We start from the raw sequence: 19,752 nt of genomic DNA on the forward strand, positions 1-19,752 counted from the left end.
GTCCTGTGCTTTCTATGGTACAGGACAGCATGTCCCCTCAATTTGAGTTCTCATCCTCCTTCTTGGTTCAATTTCCTGACCGGGATGAATGGATAGAACGAGAACCTACACTAATCTGTCGGAGTGGGCTCACCTGGTTCACAGATGGGTCCAGAACAGACGAGCGGGCAGGTGCTGGAGCGTATGGAGGTGGAGTCGGATTTGAGTCTAGCCAGGCTCTCGGCTCTCATGCATCAGTCTTTCAGGCCGAGATCTTTGCGATCCTGGCATGTACTCAAGAGATTACAGATAGGGCTTGCTCAGGCAGGACCATCTCTATCTGCTCTGACAGCCAGGCAGCGCTAAGGGCTCTGGAAGCACGCTAAGGGCTCTGGAAGCACCCAAGATCAGCTCTAAGCTGGTTCTTGAGTGCAAGAAAGCTCTGGATGATGTTGCTACAACCAACAGGGTTAGGTTGGTATGGGTACCGGGACACACAGGTGTGGAAGGTAACGAACGGGCTGACGCCCTGGCAAGACGGGGCTCATCCTCTCTGCCTGTAGGACCCGAACCTGTGATTGGAGTGCCCTTCAGTACTGGTCGGGGTAGTCTCAGGGAGCTTCTTCTGCGGAGGTTCCAGGACTCCTGGGCCAGTTGTGGAGGTATGAGACAGGCCAGGCTCCACATAGTGAGGCCATCCAAAAGTCTTACAGCCCAACTGCTTCTTCTAGATCGTAGAAGATGCTCCCTGGTAGTCGGTATGCTCACCGGCCACTGTAGACTCGGACGGCACCTTCATCTGCTTGGACTGGCGGATGGCTCATGGTGTCGTCTATGTAACGAGGAGGAGGAAACCTCCTCACATGTCCTCTGGGAGTGTCCGGTATTGGCATATCGGAGGTGGCAGATCCTGGGATCGGCATCTATGCAGCCGAGCCAGGTGAGGGAGTTGTCTTTCAAGAGACTTGTGGCTTTCTGTGTGGCCATAAGGTTTCTGGGAGACTAGCATGGGAGTTCGGTGCAGCCTGGACCCCATAAATGCCGAAGACCAGGTTCTTATGGACCTGATCTGATCAGCAAGATAGGGGTGATACAATGGACCCGCCGTAGGAGGTCTAAGTGCCTGAAGGGCTCACAAGTGGGCCCTGCCCCGATATACCATTACCATTACCATTATTACAAAAAATTCGGTTGTATAATGGTATATTGTTTTATTAAAAACTTAAAAAAACATCCAAATGTAAAGGTATGTATAGATATGCGCGCCGCGCACTTCGCGCCGTGTGTATGCCGTGGGTTCTTGGCGCCGACAGAAGTTGGATCGTGTGCGCACCGTTTGTGTGCCACTTGAAAACACGTACTAATCTAACGAATCCGCCACGAACGCGTACCGCACACACGGCGCGAAGTGTTCGGCGAGCATATCTATACGTACCTTAATTTATCTCAACTCGTATTTAATTTATCTCAACTTAATTTATCGTATTTTCATAAAAAAATAAAAACAATACAAAATAATAAATAACCATCAACCAAAATATGAAACATAATATTAAAATTTAATCTACCGTCGTGTTTCTACTATAGCTTGCGGTCTACCGAGGGATGCGGTGTATAAGCACTATTATGTTACAATGCCGACAAAAAATCTTTACAAAGTGAATAAAACACATAAATCATAAGATATTATTATTTTAATTTTACAAATTAAGACCTAATATTAATAATTGAATTTTCCATATCAAGTTGCTATTTTATTTCGGAATACGCCAAAGTGGCTTATTCCCAAATGTGAATTGGCAAAGTATTAATTTGTAAAATTAAAACAATATTTTTTCTGACTTTTGCGTTTTATTCACTTTGTAAAGATTGTTTTTGACGGTACTGTATACATGTGCGGCTATTCACCATAATATTTTCTCAGAAGGGTTTACATCTTTGTAGGCAAAATGTTTATTGCTAAGTACTAACAAACTTGTGGAAAGAGTATATCAAAAAAACAACCCATATATGAGAGATGATAAAGGGAGGTTGCTAAAGGAGCCGGAAAAGATAATGGGAAGCTGGCAAAACTATTTCACAGAACTGCTAAATAAGAACGAAGTACAAAAGGAAACAAATCATGAAATTGAAGATGATCAGATAGCAATAGAAATACGCACAGAACAAGAAATAAAGAACGAAATAAAGAGCTTGAAAAATAACAAAAGCCCAGGAATAACAGAAATATCGGCCGAAATGATAAAATCAGGAGGGAAAAGACTACAGAAAGAGATATATGACCTGATAAAAAGAATATGGGAAGTAGAAAAAATGCCAGAAGAGTGGACCATAGCAAGGATATGCCCTATACATAAAAAAGGTGGTAGAATGCTATGCGAAAACTACAGAGGCATCGCACTATTAGAAATAGTTTACAAAATCTTAGCACAAAGTATAAGAAAAAGGCTAAGTCAATATTCGGAAAAAATACTGGGAGAATACCAGGCAGGTTTTAGAAACAACAGATCAACGACTGACCAAATATTTGCTTTAAAAGAAATACAGACTACCTGTTACGAACATAAAACAGTACTATATGCTTTGTTCATAGACTTTAAGCAGGCTTACGACACAGTAAACAGACAGCAGATGTACGAACTGATGAAAGAATTGGGGATACCAAGTAAAATTATCAGGATGGTAAAGATGACGATCGGAAAACACAACAAACGAAATAGCTTGGAAAGGGTATATGTACATCCAAAATGTTTGAAACCAAGGAAGGATTACGACAAGGAGACCCACTATCAACAACGGCATTCAATCTAACATTGAAAGGAATAATCAGGAAAAGTAGAATAAACATGCAAGAAACGATATTTAAAAACGGCCACCAATGCATAGCATTTGCAGATGATCTGACGCTATTAGCAACAAGCAAAAAAGAACTACAAAAGTTAATGAAAAACATTATAACATAAGCCAAAAAATCCGGACTTAAAATAAATGAAGAAAAGACAAAGTATATGATAATGGGAGAGATCCAAAAAGAAAAAGAGAATAAGATCATAGTACAAATAGATGGAGAAAAAACATACTCGTTCAAAAGAGTCAAAGAAATTATTTACCTGGGTGCTAAAATAGATGAAAATGGTCATGAAGAAGGGGAGATAAAGGCAAGAATAGCTAAAGGAAATAAAAAATATGGAGCGTTACGCACATTATTGAAATCCAAATACGTATCAAGAAAAACAAAAATAAGAATTTATAAGACTGTTATCAGACCTACAGTAACATACGCATGCGAAACATGGATGCTCAAAAAGTCAGAAACGGACCTTTTAGAAAGATGGGAGAGAAAAATGCAAAGAGCAATATATGGAGGTGTGAAAATAGAAGGTCAGTGGAGAAGAAGGACCAATAAAGAATTGGAAGAACTATATCAAGAGCCAACGATCACGACGACGATCAAAGCACAGAGAATACGATACTTGGGGCACATCGAGAGAATGGGAAGTAAACGAATGCCAAAAATGGTACTCTCACGAAGACCAATACAAAAGAGGAGGAAAGGCAGGCCAAGGAAAAGATGGAAGGACAGTGTGTATGAAGACTTGAAGAAAAGTAACATTATGAGATGGAAAGAACTAGCATTGGACAGAAGGAGATGGAGGGAGGTGGAAGGAGTGTATTAAAAGACTGAAGTGTAATTAAATAAAATTTATAAGTTTTATAAGTTATGTAAGTTATATTAAGTTATTTATTATATTACTTATGTAATCAGAAATGTAAACATTTTAGCCCTAGGCCTACAAGGCCTGTTGCGCTTAATAAATATATACTAACAAACTTGTATACTACTACTATTTAGGAATATACAATAAACTGTTAATGATCTCGTCCAATGCGAAGCTCTCGGGTAACAAAATACAGTCGAAGACAAGGTTAATTTTTTAAGACATTTTTATTTAGAATCAAAACATAGAAAAGATAAGATAATTAGCCTTAATTACTCGTTAATTTCGTTAATAAAATATATTTATAATCTACGTATCGGACTTTAGGTTCGGGTCGATGTGACGATATTTGGTACATGAATGAATAATACCGACGATCGCGTGGATTAGGAATTACATTTATTAATACGAAATGGACGTATAAGGAGAGGACATCTCGCTCCATTCGCCAAGGGCAAAGACATGTAAGGAATTACGATCACCTCTCATATAGGATGGGTAAAATGAAACCGTCAAAATCGTTCAACGCACCAAGACGACGGGGGTTGTAGGATTTCGGAAAATGGTCGGGATATACTTAACTCACCTCTTATGCCTTGTTGTTGTTTATTATTCCCCGATCAACGCTCCGAGAATAATAATCCAACTAGGCTTTTCGTTCCGTCTTTTATACCATCCGAGACGGTATAAAACACGTTTTGCTTAATTCATTGGCGTACTCTAGACGATAAAATTATATCATCGTCACAAAACTTTATGCAAATTTAGTTTCTTTACTATTAGGTATGCAAATAACACCGTAATATTTTCCCAAAGTACGCGCAAATATCAATCCCCATTTTTCAAATAAAATGGCCTGGTAGATTAACAAAAATTAGTTGTCTTGACTATCAACAACACATTATCTGGAACAAGAATAAATATTTCTTTCTACAAGAGGTTTCTTCCATTTCTTTATTTTGTGCATAACCTTTTGGTAAATCGCACCCTCGAGGTTGACAGCGTACTAAAGATCGCAAGCTGAAACTTCTTGAACGATTTGCGCGAAATAGTGAAATGTAAGAAAACTCTTGTAGAAAAAATATTTGAGAGTAATAATAAAGTAATAAATATTTGGGAGGAAAATAAATGGAAAATGAAAGGGGTCTAATAATTTACAAAAAAAAAACGCACCTCAACTATTTACAAAAAGAAATTTTATGTAACCTAATTATTATATAAGAAAAAATGCTTCCTCCTTTATTTAAGAGAGAAAGACAGTCAGTGATTCTCGCATATAAGTAAAGAAATAAGTTTATTGCATATTCCTGAAAAGGTTTATTAGGTACTAGGTAGTAATAAACATTTTGCCTACAAACGGTTTATTGTCTTTCGTTCTTGTGTGCAAACTTTTCTGGGAAAAAATTAAGCGCTATTTCACATTATAAGAATTTCGACCGTCCGATGGTTAAAATCTACATAGTCGCTCGAGAACCTTTCTCCCTTCACCGCTTGAAACATTCGGTGGAGGGAGAAAGATTCTCGAGCCACTCTGTAGATTTTAACCATCGCACGGTCGAGATTCTTATAATGTGAAACAGCGCAAAGGGTTTTTTTAACCGCACAGGTAGACGCAAGCTATAACAGAAACGCAACGGTAGACCGCATACTATAGTGGCACCAACAAATGAATAATGATAAAAGACAAATATGGATCAGGACACACTTTTATCTATTTTCAAAATGAATGTCTACAATTTCATCATCGACGTTTATACCATGTTATTGAATCAATCGTGTTTGACGTAACGTTAAAATTATGGCTTATGGCGTTCACTATTTATACTTTGAGATGCCAATAAAAGTGAATTGACACTACTATGTAAGCGACTTCTAATGTTAGTTTTAATTAAATTCACTTTGGAGAATACCCTTTCACAGGCGGCATTTTAATGAGGTATTATTAACAAATTGAATACAAAAGTTCATCAATTCAAGTAATCAATTCAATGTTTTGGGGGTCCATTATTATAGGTAACAATTAAAAAATTTATTTCGGTTTTGGTTTACAATTCTGAAAAAACTAATATATATTTTTAAAAAATTTAAAGGCAAAATGAAAGATTACATTATTACCGAGGGCCGAAAGCCCTTAGAATAAACAAAAAGTTTCTTTTGAATGAGATATTTGAAATTAAAAATCACACTAAATTTTCTCTTTTTTCTTCACCCCTGTAAATTATTAAAATAAACGCAGAAGTTTTCAGGTACTTTCAGCCCTCGGTAATAATGTAATCTTTCATTCTGCGTTTAAATTTTTCAAAAATATTTATTAGTTTCTTAAGGATTCGAAAAAAATATGCAACTAAACATTAACCCGAAATTTGAAAATGCAGAGACTTTAGCAAGACGTGGCATCCCGTTATACTAATTGAATTGTACGCGATCAGTGTGCGCGACTCGGCTACTTTCTGGCAAAAGAAGCAGGTTATTTGCTGCATGTCAAATAATTTATCGTTGCTATATTTATGGCGTCGTGTCCAACTTTTAACTGGTCCACTATTTTAAATGTAGGTTCGAGGCACTGTATAAACTCGCTATGTTCCGTTTAAATCTGAATGGACCTGTATATCCTCTTTTCCCACTTTTTTTTCTAGAGAGAGAGAGAGAGTTAATAATGAATATAGAGCCTACACCTGGTTAATAAGAAATTCCTTTATTGAAGTTAATATTTTATACATAGATTTATATAATATATGTAAAAAGTATGTCAGTAAGACTTCTTACATTGTAATAATTTGGTATGTTCTTAGAGCTATAAATCAACGATAATGAAACTATTAAATATATTCACCAAACAAATTCTCAAGTGTCCGAAATTATCACTTTCTTTCGGATTTAAAGTAAAAAAATCAAAAATTATTGTCAATTTCCTTTCACTTGTTGATTAGATCAACAATCTTAATGCATTTACAAATATCTGATAAAATCCCACCATAATGTTTCTGTAATTGCATAAAAATTCGACTAATCAGTATTAATACAAAAAATCAAATAACATACATCTATACATGTCCAAAAACGCAATGTTACAAATTTTGCAAAACAATTACACTATTATGCCACAACACTGATATATTATTTCATAATTTAGAAGTAATAACGACAGACCTACTAAGAGAATTATGTAATGAACACAATGAAAATGCAATAAAAGTCGGGAGTTTTAAAAACGTTTTTTGTTGCGTAAACAGTCGTTGAGACGTTATTAAAAGAAAAAGAAGCAGAGAGGTGGAAAATAGTGGATAAATTTTCATTATACACAGTAAACTTCATTTAATGCGGTACTTTTGGGCCTTGAAGATTGCCGGATTATCAAGTATTCCCAGGAATAAATTGCAAAGGAGGCAATGGATTGCAATTGAGACAATTAAAAACGATAATGATGGAAACATTGCCAGAAAAGCCAAGATACAAAGAAGTGCTTAGTGTATGCTCAGGATGGAATGGAAAAAAGGCTTAATAAACTTCAAAGAAACACCAGAAATAACAGGGAAATTATTAACGAGAAGAGAATACAAGCGACTAGAACATGCAGAAGAAAAAGAGACGCTTTGATAAAATAAGTACAAGAAATTCCAGAGCACATAAACAGACAAGAAAGCAGAAAATTATATAAAATAATAATAGAGAGTCATTTAGACAAAATTGACAATATGCAAAAACAGACAATGAAAACGAGACAATATATTATAAGGCGGAGCAGCACATTGAAAATCCGAGTTATGAAGAAGTAGTACAAATAATTACGAAACTAAAAACCAATAAAGCGCTAGAGACGGACAGAATTTGGGCAGAATATTTAAAACATGGGTGATCCGAACTCTGGGGAAGAATTCATTATCTAATAATATTAATATGGAACTATCTAATAATATTATTATTTGAGCAGTTGAACTTACCCACCCAATATACAGGGTGTCCCCGAAAATAGTGCGTTACTTAAAGGTATAGGTAGAAGGCACCATGTAGAGCAAAAAAGTCATAACATTTTTTTCTAAATGCAACCGTTTGGCTAAAAAACCAAAATACATTTTGGTATGCAAATTGAAATCTGACAACTATGTATACAAAAATCTAATAGACAATCACAATTCAAAAATAGTTGCAGCATTTTAGCCATAAGTATTTACATTAAACCCTGTCTTCATCCTAAACAAACAAACAAATTCTTGTTTTGTAGGATTTTCAAACATGGGGTGGTATAATTATTTTGCAGGTGTACCTGTCTGACCTACATTTGTGGTGTCAATAAACTAAATCACAAACAGTTCTTGTACAGTGATGCCAAATTAGTTAATTTTATGAAAATAAAAGTTCGCTTATATGGCGAACATTGTAATTTTTTTTAGAAACGGTTACCTTTAGAAAAAAATGTTATAGGACTTTTTTGTTCTAAATTGTGTATTATATCCATATCTTAAAGGAACGCACTATTTTCGGGGACACCCTGTATATTATAAGAAAGAAGATAAGGGGGAATACCAGAATTATAGGCCAATTACATTGCTAAATGTACTATATAAAATTCTTTCTGGTATTATCTATAATAGATTGTTAGAATACTCCGAGAATATAACCAGTGATTATCAAAATGGATTCAGACCAAATAGAGCCCCTATTAGAGAATATCTTCATACTAAGAACGATTCAAGAAACAGCTTATGATTACAAAATATAACTATATAATATGTATGTATATAGATTTTAAACAAGCTTTTGATAGTTTGAAGAGACAAAATTCTGGATAACCTTCGTAATCTAGGTGTACCAGAAATATATATCAGCCTCATAAAATGACGTAGGGTTCAAAAGCCCAGTTAGAGTAATTGGAGAACTGACTCCCCTATTTGACATCAATGTGGGAGTAATACTGTGATGCGCTCTATCTACTATGCTGTTTAAGCTAGTTCTTCAGACAGTCATCAGAAAAACCAATTTAACCGGCTATATAAATAACAAATCAGCACAAATTACTGCATATCGTCGGTGATGTGACAATACCTCCTATCTGCTTTTTCATGAATTTTGTAAGAGTCTTTTTTTAGGGTCACCTCATGTTTTCATATATTTTTTTACTTGTTTTGTAGTTAATTCAACTAGTTATTTGCTACAAAACAAGACAAAACTCACATATGAAAACAGGAGGTGACCCTAAAAAAAGTTTGAAGTCTCTCTTACAAAATTCATGAAAAGGCAGATAGGAGGTATTGTCACATCACTGACGATATGCAGATGATGTAGCTATCATTAGTATGAGCAAGCAACGACTAAGTAAATTGATCCTGAGGCATGAAAAAGAGGGCTTAAAATGAGCAAAACAAAAACCAAGTACATGACCATCAAAAAAACACCATCACAAACATCACAAAACACAAACACCAAAACACAAAAAGACAACTATACCATCGAACGTGTGAATCCCTCGACATATATGGGAACAGAAAACAATCAGAAATTCTCTAAGCAGAGAAATTAATTCACATATTTCCAGAGGGAATATCATAGAAATGGCATTGAAATTATTAAACAAAAGAACCAAAATGACTATCTACAGAGCTTATGGTTGTGAGACCTGGGCAATGACAAAAAAAGATGAAGCGCATCTCAAGACATTCGAGAGAAGGATACTGCAAGAGGAAGAGGGCACATGGAGAATCAGGAGAAATGGCGAGATTAATAAAGTGAATGTAGGGCACTATATTCAAAAATTTGTTAGAAGTCAGAGACTGTCATGACTGAGACATGTCTAGAGAGAAGAAACAAAATCAACAAAGAAAAAGAAAATATTACTTATAGAAGCCGATAGGACGACGAAAGAAGAAAACCTAAAACGAGATTATTGGATGGGGTGGAAGACGATGAAGAGAAGGGCACTAGGCACAAAGACCCATCCAGGGTTATGACGCCAAAATAAGGGGAAGAGGATGATTTTCATTTGGCCTAGTTGTCGCTTAATTCGTTTTTTTTTTCATATTTTGTAGAACAGTAAATAACAGTACTACAGTCAAATTATGCAATGTGGGTCACGGTTTTGGTTAGAAGTTTACTTTTCAAATTTGGCATTGACAACGCAAAATCCACTTGGATTATCAAATGTGCCGGATTAGAGGAAGTTTACTGTAAATTAACAAAGAAGGATTACATATTTATACACTCAAATTGTGAGTCAACCGTCAAAAATGAATGAGATATAAAAGTTTAAATTTTGTAGCCAAATTAATAGTAAAATAAAAAATATACCCATCCTTATAAACATGGTTCTAAACATAATAATAACTCCATTTGAGTGAAGAAAAAAAAATAGATGATGCATTTCCATAGGGCAGCGTGCGTTAATTTTTATTTGGCACCTGTGCAAGTTCCAATGGATGACAGTTTTAAGGTCATTTTGCTTAACAGATATTTTATCTCTCGAAAAATTCTAATAAAATAAAGGATGTCTCCGAAAATAGTGCGTTCCTTTAAGGTATGGATATAATACACAATTTAGAACAAAAAAGTCCTATAACATTTTTTTCTAAAGTTAACCGTTTCCAAGAAAAAAATTACATTGTTCTCAATATAAGTGAATTTTTATCTTCATGAATTTAAATGACATGGCAACGTGGCGTAGAAGAACTTGTTGTGACTGTTGAAAATTTAACCTAATGGAACCCCTTGTTTATTTACTATTTGAGGTGTGATTTTTGGGGTTGTTGACATCGGTAGGTAACTACCTGCAAAATAATTATTTCTTGCTTTAATAATGTGGCATTTTTGCTATTATCTGAAGTAATGAAGGTTTTATAATTAGGGCTCGAAATTTTACATAAATTATAACTTTTACTTAAGTAACTATGGTTTAATTCCTAAAATGTAAATGCACTTAGGAAAAATTATTTGTACCTACGTATGTCGATTTTCTGATTTTAAACGTGGTATCCTGAAGATTTTTCACAGCTCTGGGGCTCCGTCGTGACGAAACCACATTTCACGTTGTGCCTACTTGTTAAGAAATAAGAAATGCCCGTTCTTTTGGTACAGAATAAAACTAGATAACCAATTATGCCAAATATTCAATGTCAATAACATACCAAATTCTTGATTTGTTTGATGTGAGGGGACAACCACGGACAGGGTGAAGAAATGTAAACACTAGACCCCTGCAGGTTTTGTTGATATTTACATAGATACAACTACTGACCTACAAACCTACTATTGTGACTGTCTTTGAATTACACGTTGTTGCCAGACTTCAGTTTGCATATCAAAATGTATTTTCGTTTTTTGGTCAAACGGCTGAATTTAGAAAAAAATGTTATGACTTTTTTGCTCTACATTGTGCCTTCTACCTATACCTTTAAGGAACACACTATTTTCGGGGACACCCTGTATAGTCAACAATCAAATATTTACGAAGACAAAATTGTTTTGGCACTGCTGGTCATTAAAATGACAAATTTTCAAAATTTTAACATACGCTCGTGGTATTTACACACTAATATATAATATTAACAATGTACAGGGTGTCCACAAATTCTCCTGACAAACAAAGACAGGAGATAATTTAACCCAATTCACCTAGTCCGAAAATGCTTTCTAACGTAGCTAGACCTCTTTGAAGATGGCGTCTTGTAATTAGTTTTTTTTAAATACATTCAGAACATTTCTACTTAAAAAAAAAACGAAAACTGGTACACCTATTTATCTTCCGCAGAGATAAATCGATTCCGACAATAATTGCGAATTTCTAGTACCGGTCATAGGCGTCCGTTTAGGGTAGGGCAACGGTTCTCTTATCGCATAACTCTTTTGTCTTTAATTTTTAAGCATTTTTGGCGCTAGATTATTAAATTATGAGGTACCTATTCTAGTACTAAAATATTACTCTTGCTTTAAGTCGGTAAAATACAAGCAAAAGTAACCTTTAGTACTAGAATACCTCACAATGTCACAATTTAATAATCCAGTGTCAAACATGCTTAAAAGTTAAGACAAAAAAGTTATGCGGTAAAATAACCGTTGGCCTACCCTAAGCGGACGCCCATGACCGGTACTAGAAATTCGCAATTGACGGAATCGATTTATCTCTGGAAGATAAATAAGCGTATCAGTTTTCGTTGTTCTAAGTAGAAACGTTCTGGAGGTATTTAAAAAAACTAATTACAAGGCGCCATATTCAAAGAGCTCTGCTCTTTTAGGAAGAATTTTCGGACTAGGTGAATTGGGTTAAAGTGTCTTAACATTATCTGAGGAATCTCCGGTCTTTGTTTGCCAGGAGAGTTTCTGGACACCCTGTAGTTATAAATAATTTTTATAAGACCTCCATCTCGGCAAATGACCGTAATACTATCAAAGTCTTTTCAACATTAAGTGATTTAACTATATAAATTTTAATTACAATTCAACCGATATGACTAATATACAAAACAAATTACCGTATATAAATTATACATATTATAACAAAAATCTTTAATTATATACATTAAACACAACTGAATTTGACACCATCATCGCTGGAGTAGCAGTTGTGGCAGTGTAACTTTTGATTGCGAACTTTTACGTCAGTTCCCATCATGCCGTCGCCTAATTTGACGTGGCACACACAGCACTTAAAGCAGTCCATGTGGTAGAAAAGACCCAGGCTCTCGACTATCATGGCAGCGCCTCTTCCTAAAACAACAAAAAGAGAAACGTTAAAAGAACACTACGTTAAATTAATTATAAAGCATAAATTAGCGTGCTATAACTAGAGAATTAACATATCGGAAAAAACGGGAAAAATTGGGAAAAAACAGGTTTTTTCCGTTTTTGCCAGACCATTGGAAAAATTGGAAAAAATGGGAAAATTTGAAAATATTTTTTAATTCAGACTTAAGTGTACTTAAACTAAAATACTTTAATTGTAAGTGTCAAAACCGAAACTGCAAAAGTAGAAAGCACTTTATTTAACCAAATTGCTCAGTGGTATATTTTTATCTGAGTCTGAATCTGAATCTTCAGACCAAGCATCTGATTCAGACTTGATCTCCGCTTCACCATCCTGAACGGATAACACAACATGATTTTTGTCAGTCTCTTTTAAAAGTGGATCTAGTCTAGTATCGTAAATAAATATCTGTTTTTCGTTTATAACCAAATTTAAATGAATAGCAACAACTTATAAATTTTTTCCTGTGATAACATTTTTTTTTTGCTCGTATATATGAGGCCGTGTAAAGACCAGTTTCTTTCTGAAGAGGCGGAATATGGCGGTCCATTTAAAATTCGGGAGGCAATTGGCATAAGTGGCTGCGATGTACATAAACCTTGCTACCATATAACGGGATTAGTACTACATATTTGCACTATCCCATAAAGAATTTCGACTAAAAAATCCAGTTTTTGTTCTAAATTGGGCTAGATTTGCCACCACCTTCCCTACATCTAGGTTTAGGCCCAGTCTTTTCACCTGCAAATAAAATTTATAGGGAAGTTTATCCGGCAGATTACATGTAAATCTGTCAAATAAACTTCCCGATAACTAGATATTCGGAGGTGAAAAGACCGGGCCTTAGTGAACAAGCTATTTCAGAAATGAAGTCTATGGCTTCCATTAGTTGATCTTCATTCAATTATTTTTCTTTAAAGCGAGCATCAAGAGGCTGCAAAGTGAATCAGCTTAGAACAAAATTCGTAGCGCTTTTCAACATACATATTTTAGCAAGCTTTCAATAAGAGAACTAGTCTGGTTAACTTGTTGGGGAATATTTTTTAATATTGCGTCTTTTATATACCTACTTAAATACAAAAGGCACTTCTGATAATATTGATCTATCGAATTCTACTAAAGTACCCCGCACAAACCTTATGGAAATTAGGTCCCAGTGGATTTCGTTCATACTTTAAGAAAATACTCTTTGAAGCATCCTGATAAAAAGTTCTCATGGGCACAACTTAATCGTATGAAGGATTTTCAAGATATAGAGGCACAAACTCGGAAAATTATAAGATTTACTGGGTATTCAAATTCCCGAGTTACTAGTTATCTGGCAACATGTAGAAGTTTGGATCAAGGAAAAGTACTAGTAGTCTAGGATTTTTTCCTGGCTATCCAATGGCGACCTTTACTTTGACCTTGACCTTCAACGGACGTCATCTTCTAGAGTTTCGAGAGTTTTCGGCATTAAATTGATATAAACAGATTACTCATGGGTTTTTGGGATCGCTAAACACGAATATGCCATCAGAATTGACCTTTGGAGGACGTGGTGACCAGGGCCACTGCAAGGGACGTCATCTTCTAGAGTTTCGATGGTTTTCGGCATTTAATTGATGCAAATGAATTACTGGAGGAGATTTTGAGGTCGCTAAACACGAATATGCCACCAGAACCGACTTTCGGAGCACCTGGTTTTCAAGGTCAATGAAAGGCGCTCCTGGAGTTTCGAGGGTCTTTGGTACTAAATTAATGTAAACGGATTATTTATAGGTTTTTGTGGTTGCTGAACACGAATACGTGATCAGCACAGACACAGGAGCACCTGGCACCTAAGACAGGTTATCTTCTAGAGTTAAAAATCTAAGAGTAATCCATTTGATTCCTCCGAAACTCCAGAAGATAACCTGTCTTAGGCACCAGGTGCTCCTGTGTCTGTGCTGATCACGTATTCATGTTCAGCAACCTCAAAAACCTATAAATAATCCGTTTGCATTAATGTAGCACCAAAGATCCTCGAAACTCCAGGAGCCCCTTTCATTGACCTTGGAAACCAGGTGCTCCTGGAGTCGGTTCTGCTGGCATATCCGTGTTTAGCGACCTCAAAAAACCCTCCAGTAATTTATTTGCATCAATTAAATGCCGAAAACCATCAAAACTCTAGAAGATGACGTCCCTTGCAGTGGCCCTGGCCACCACGTTCTCCGGAGGTCAATTCTGATGGCATATTCGTGTTTAGCGATCCCAAAAACCCATGAGTAATCTGTTTATATCAATTTAATGTCGAAAACCCTCGAAACTCTAGAAGATGACGGCAGTTGAAGGTCAAGGTCAAAGTAAAGGTCGCCATTGGATAACCAGGAAAAAAATCCTAGACTACTAGTACTTTTCTTTTATCCAAACTTCTACATGTTGCCAGATAACCAGTAACTCGGGGAATTGGAATACTCAGTAAATCTTATAATTTTCCGAGTTTGTGCCTCTATATCTTGAAAATCCTTCATACGATTGAGTTGTGCCCATTAGAACTTTTTATCAGGATGCTTCAAAGAGTATTTTCCCAAAGTATGAACGACATCCACTGAGACCTAATTTCCATAAGGTTTGTGCGGGGTACTTTATCGATTTTGATACGGGATGCAGAATTTGTTTAGTATATTGTAACAAATGTCAATTTTTCCGTATTTTTCCATTTTTTCCTGTTTTTTTTTCCGGAAAAAACAGGTTTTTTCCTGCACCCAATTTTTCCGGAAATTTTAAATCTCTAGCTATAACCGACTAAATAAAGAGACTAACACCTAAACTTGATTCCTATCAGACCAAAGAACAGGCAGGTTTCAGGGCAGGATATGGCACAAATGACCATTTGCATACCATAAAGATATTAACTGAAAAATGCATCGAGTACAAAATACCACTGGTTCTTGAATTTGTCGATTACGAAAAGGCTTTTGATTCTGTTGAGTTTGAAACAACACTGACAGCCCTAAAGCAAAGCCAAATAGATGACAGGTACACATAATCAAAAACATCTATGAGAACGTGTGACGATAATATAATTTTATCGTCTAGAGTACGCCAATGAATTAAGTAAAACGTGTTTTTGTACCGTCTTGGACGATATAGAAGTCGGATCGAAAAGCCTAGTTGATTATTATTCTGGGAGCGTTGATCGAAGAATAATAAACAACAGCGAGGTATAAGAGGTGAGTTTATGTAGGTAGTACTTCCCGACCATTTTCCGCTGTCGTTTTGGCGAGCTGAGCGAATCCGACACTTTTCCTCTTACCTATCCTTATACGAGCGGTGATCGTATATCCCTAATATGTCTTTTCATCTGGCGAGCTGAGCGAGATTCCCTTTCTTCCGTTTCCTTATACATTCATGTCGTATTAATAAAAGCAATTCCTATTTCACGCGATCGTCAAAATCATTCATTCATGTACAAAAAAAATATCGTCACATCGGCCCGAACAGAAAGCTCAATGCGTAAATTATAAATGTATTTTATTAACGAAATTAACGAGTAATTAAGGCTAATGATCTTATCTTTTGTATGTTTTGATTCCAAATAAAAATGTCTTAAAAAGCGAACTCTCTTCTTCGACTGATTTAGTTACCTGGAGCAACAACGCAACGACCTCGTTACATTCTTAGCGTGTGCTTACTACGGAAACCAAATGATGGTATCCTAGCCTAGAGCATAGTATCCTACTCTTCATATTCGTGAATTCTGGCATTCAAAATAATGCATTTATTTTACATAGCGATCGATAATATAGTTTCGATCGCCAGGTAAAATAAATGCATTATTTTAAATGCGAGAATTCACGAATATGAAGAGTACGATACCATGCTCTAGGCTAGGATACCATCCTTTGGTTTCCGTAGTGAGCAAACCCTTACAATCTCGTTACAATTTTTTTTAATTCTTGTGTTTTGTCCATTTTGCCGTACCTTCTGATTAGCGTTTGAAGCTCTAATAGACAATCTTTAAACCGTTTGTTTTTTTCTGCGTTCTCGTTCTGATTTGGTCTTCCAAATCGTCTAACCAGTTTGCTGATTTAAAAGCCAAGTTAAAATCCTCCGTAAAATTGTTCCAGTTTTCCCAGGAGTCGACGTTGTTTCGGAACCATAGTATCGCTTTTCCCCTAAATACTTCTGGTAGTGCTTTCAATAAAGCATCGTCTCGAATCCGGTAACAGCTTTTTAGTTCGTATAGCCTCTCCAAAAATTCTGTGGGGTCTTTGGATCCATCAAAATGTAAGCCCCATTTTCTAACTGTGTGCATTATTTGACTGTGTTCATTTTCCGTTTGTGTATCGTCTGTTTTAGGATCCTCAGTTTCGATATTGGTAACTGTGCTGGTCTTTTTTGAGCGTAAGTGTAATACTATTCTTGATCGAAGATCGTCTAATTTACCTGTCGCATCTAATTTAAATTCTACCATAACATTGCTTAATTCCTCTTTCTTTAATTTATATACCCAGCCTACCGTCTCATCCGCTATTTCTAAGCCTAACGTACCTTCTGATTCCGCCATATTTATAATATATTTGTTTAAATGTCTTAAACCCTGTTAAAATAAACACTCGGACGCCAATGTAATGAGGTCGTTGCGTTGTTGCTCCAGGTAACTAAATCAGTCGAAGAAAATAGTTCGCTTTTTAAGACATTTTTATTTGGAATCAAAACATACAAAAGATAAGATAATTAGCCTTAATTACTCGTTAATTTCGTTAATAAAATATATTTATAATTTACGCATCGAGCTTTCTGTTCGGGCCGATGTGACGATATTTTGTACATGAATGAATTATTTTGACGATCGCGTGAAATAGGAATTGCTTTTATTAATACGACATGAATGTACAAGGAAAGGGAAGAAAGGGAATCTCGCTCAGCTCGCCAGATGAAAAGACATATTAGGGATATACGATCACCGCTCGTATAAGGATAGGTAAGAGGAAAACTGTCGGATTCGCTCAGCTCACCAAAACGACAGTGGAAAATGGTCGGGAACTACTACCTACATAAACTCACTTCTTATACCTCGCTGTTGTTTATTATTCTTCGATCAACGCTCCAAGAATAATAATCAACTAGGCTTTTCGATCCGACTTTTATATCGTCCAAGACGGCACAAAAACACGTTTTACTTAATTCATTGGCGTACTCTAGACGATAAAATTATATTATCGTCACAAACGCTACATCAAGTATACACGAAGACACAGAAAAATTCAGCTAGGTCGAGGAGTACGACAAGGAGACAATATTTCACCAAAATTGTTCACGGCAGCTCTAGAGTCAATGTTTAAGAACACTCAATGGCAAGATATGAGTATTAATATAGATTGGGAAAGATTAAATCAGACGAGGCTTGCAGATGATGTTGTATTAATCGCAAATAACTTACAGGATACAGTTTCTATGATACGTTCGTTTAAAACTATGTTTGAGAGAGTAGGATTGAAAATAAACTGTGAGAAAACTAAACTTATGACAAATCTCGTAATGAGTTGAAATTAACTATTGACAATAATACCATACAACAAATATTTGGGACACGAGATTAAAATAAGCAGACAATCAAACACATGAAATACAAAGGGGAATAGGCCTGACATGGGCAGCACTTGGCAAAGTGAGCCATATTCTAAAAAATGAAATTCCCATGTGCTCCAAGCGAACGGTTTATAACCAATGTTTTGCCTATTCAAACTTAAGGAGCAGACACTTGAACGCTGACGCAAAAATCTGAGAATAAACTCCTCGGGCAAGAACCCGAGTAACACAACGAGCCATGGAACGTGCAATGCTGAACGTGAGCCTTCGAGACCACATAACAAACCAACAAATGAGGCAAAGATCAGGAGTTCAAGACGCCATCGAAAGAACTACGACGCTTAAGTGGAACTGGGCAGGGCACTTAGCTAGAACACAAGATGGACGGTGGACAAGACGAATCATGGAATGGAGGCCCAGAAACTATGAAAGAAATAGAGGACGACAACCGAGTAGATGGATCGACGACATAAAAAGAGTAGCGAGAAACTGGCTACAAGCGGCCCAGTCTAGAGAACACTGGAAAGAACTGAGGGAGGTTTATGTCCAGCAGTGGATGCGATTGGCTGATTGATGATGAACCGTCTAAATAGAAGAGCCATTATTACTAATTCAATTACAAAACGCAAAGTTGACATCTATAAAATTGACATTGTAAACTATTAAGATAAACATAAGGCAACACCTGACAGATGACATCAATAATCGATTAATGAATGTTACAGAACCAATTCTGCAAAATACTGACACGGATACAAAGTGGTTATTAATAAAGACAGAAATAGATCAAAGTCAAAAATAAATTCAAACACCAACCAGATACAAAATGAACAATGGATAACGGAGGGAATTTTGGATTTAATGGAAGAACAATATCAACATAGGAACAAAGATAATCAGATTCAACAAAAAGTGGATACACAAATAAAATACAAAATTAAGCCAGCGAAAGAAAAATCGTTAAAAGAACAATACGTAGAAATAGAAGAATGCCAGAAAAGACATGATAGTTTTAACACACACAAAAAAATTAAAGCATTAACTTACAACGATAAAAAAAGATCACCGGAAATACTGAAAGGTACAAATCATAAACTAGTGTTGAATACTATCGAAAAATTAAAGAAATGGACAGAACTCAATCAATTGTTTAAAGACCATAGAACAGAACAGATGGAGATAGAAATAGAAAATGATGTGATTTTATAGGTATTAAAAGTGGAAATCAAGAGAAGGTAATCAAGAAGAATAGAGAGATACATTATGTGCTTCATTGACCTGGAAAAGGCGTTTGACAGAATTCGAAGAAAGGACGTATGGAAGACACTAAAAGAAAGGGGAGTCGACAGACACATAATAGAAGTAATAAAGGATATGTACAAAAATAATACAAATACAGTAAGAACCAATAACGAGGAATCCAGAGAATTTACTACAAGTTAAGGCGTCAAACAGGGATTCGTGCTGAGTCCACTGCTATTCTCAGTGATACTGGATGAAGCGATAAAGAAAGCCAAGAGAAGAATGAGAAAACTAACATTAGGATACTGGCAAATGAAACGGACTCAACTATCGGAGCTACTATTTGCAGACGACATGGTATTGATAGCAGAAAACAGAGAAGACTTACAGAACAATCTTGAAATCCTAGAAGAACTACCAAACATAAATATGAAAATTAATACAAACAAAACAAAACAATGATAATTTAAAATACGAGGAAGACACACGCAATAGAATTAGACGGGAAACAACTAGAGCAAGTGG

The 19,752-nt window shown here is 35.9% G+C and overlaps 1 protein-coding gene across 5 annotated transcripts in view; it reads right to left on the minus strand.

Moving 5' to 3' along the window:
• Positions 1 to 6,377: 6,377 nt before the first annotated feature.
• The window catches only part of LOC114333446 (uncharacterized), a 346,961-nt gene continuing 333,586 nt past the window's right edge, over positions 6,378 to 19,752 (minus strand). For all 5 annotated transcript variants that reach the window (XM_028283317.2, XM_028283318.2, XM_028283319.2 and 2 more), the window contains one exon: positions 6,378 to 12,392. In XM_028283317.2, the coding sequence (XP_028139118.1) occupies positions 12,205 to 12,392 (188 nt within the window). In that variant the 3' untranslated portion in view covers positions 6,378 to 12,204. The remainder of the gene's footprint in view (positions 12,393 to 19,752) is intronic.

Source organism: Diabrotica virgifera, chromosome 10 (genome assembly GCF_917563875.1).
Source record: "Diabrotica virgifera virgifera chromosome 10, PGI_DIABVI_V3a".
Classification (NCBI taxonomy): domain Eukaryota; kingdom Metazoa; phylum Arthropoda; class Insecta; order Coleoptera; family Chrysomelidae; genus Diabrotica; species Diabrotica virgifera.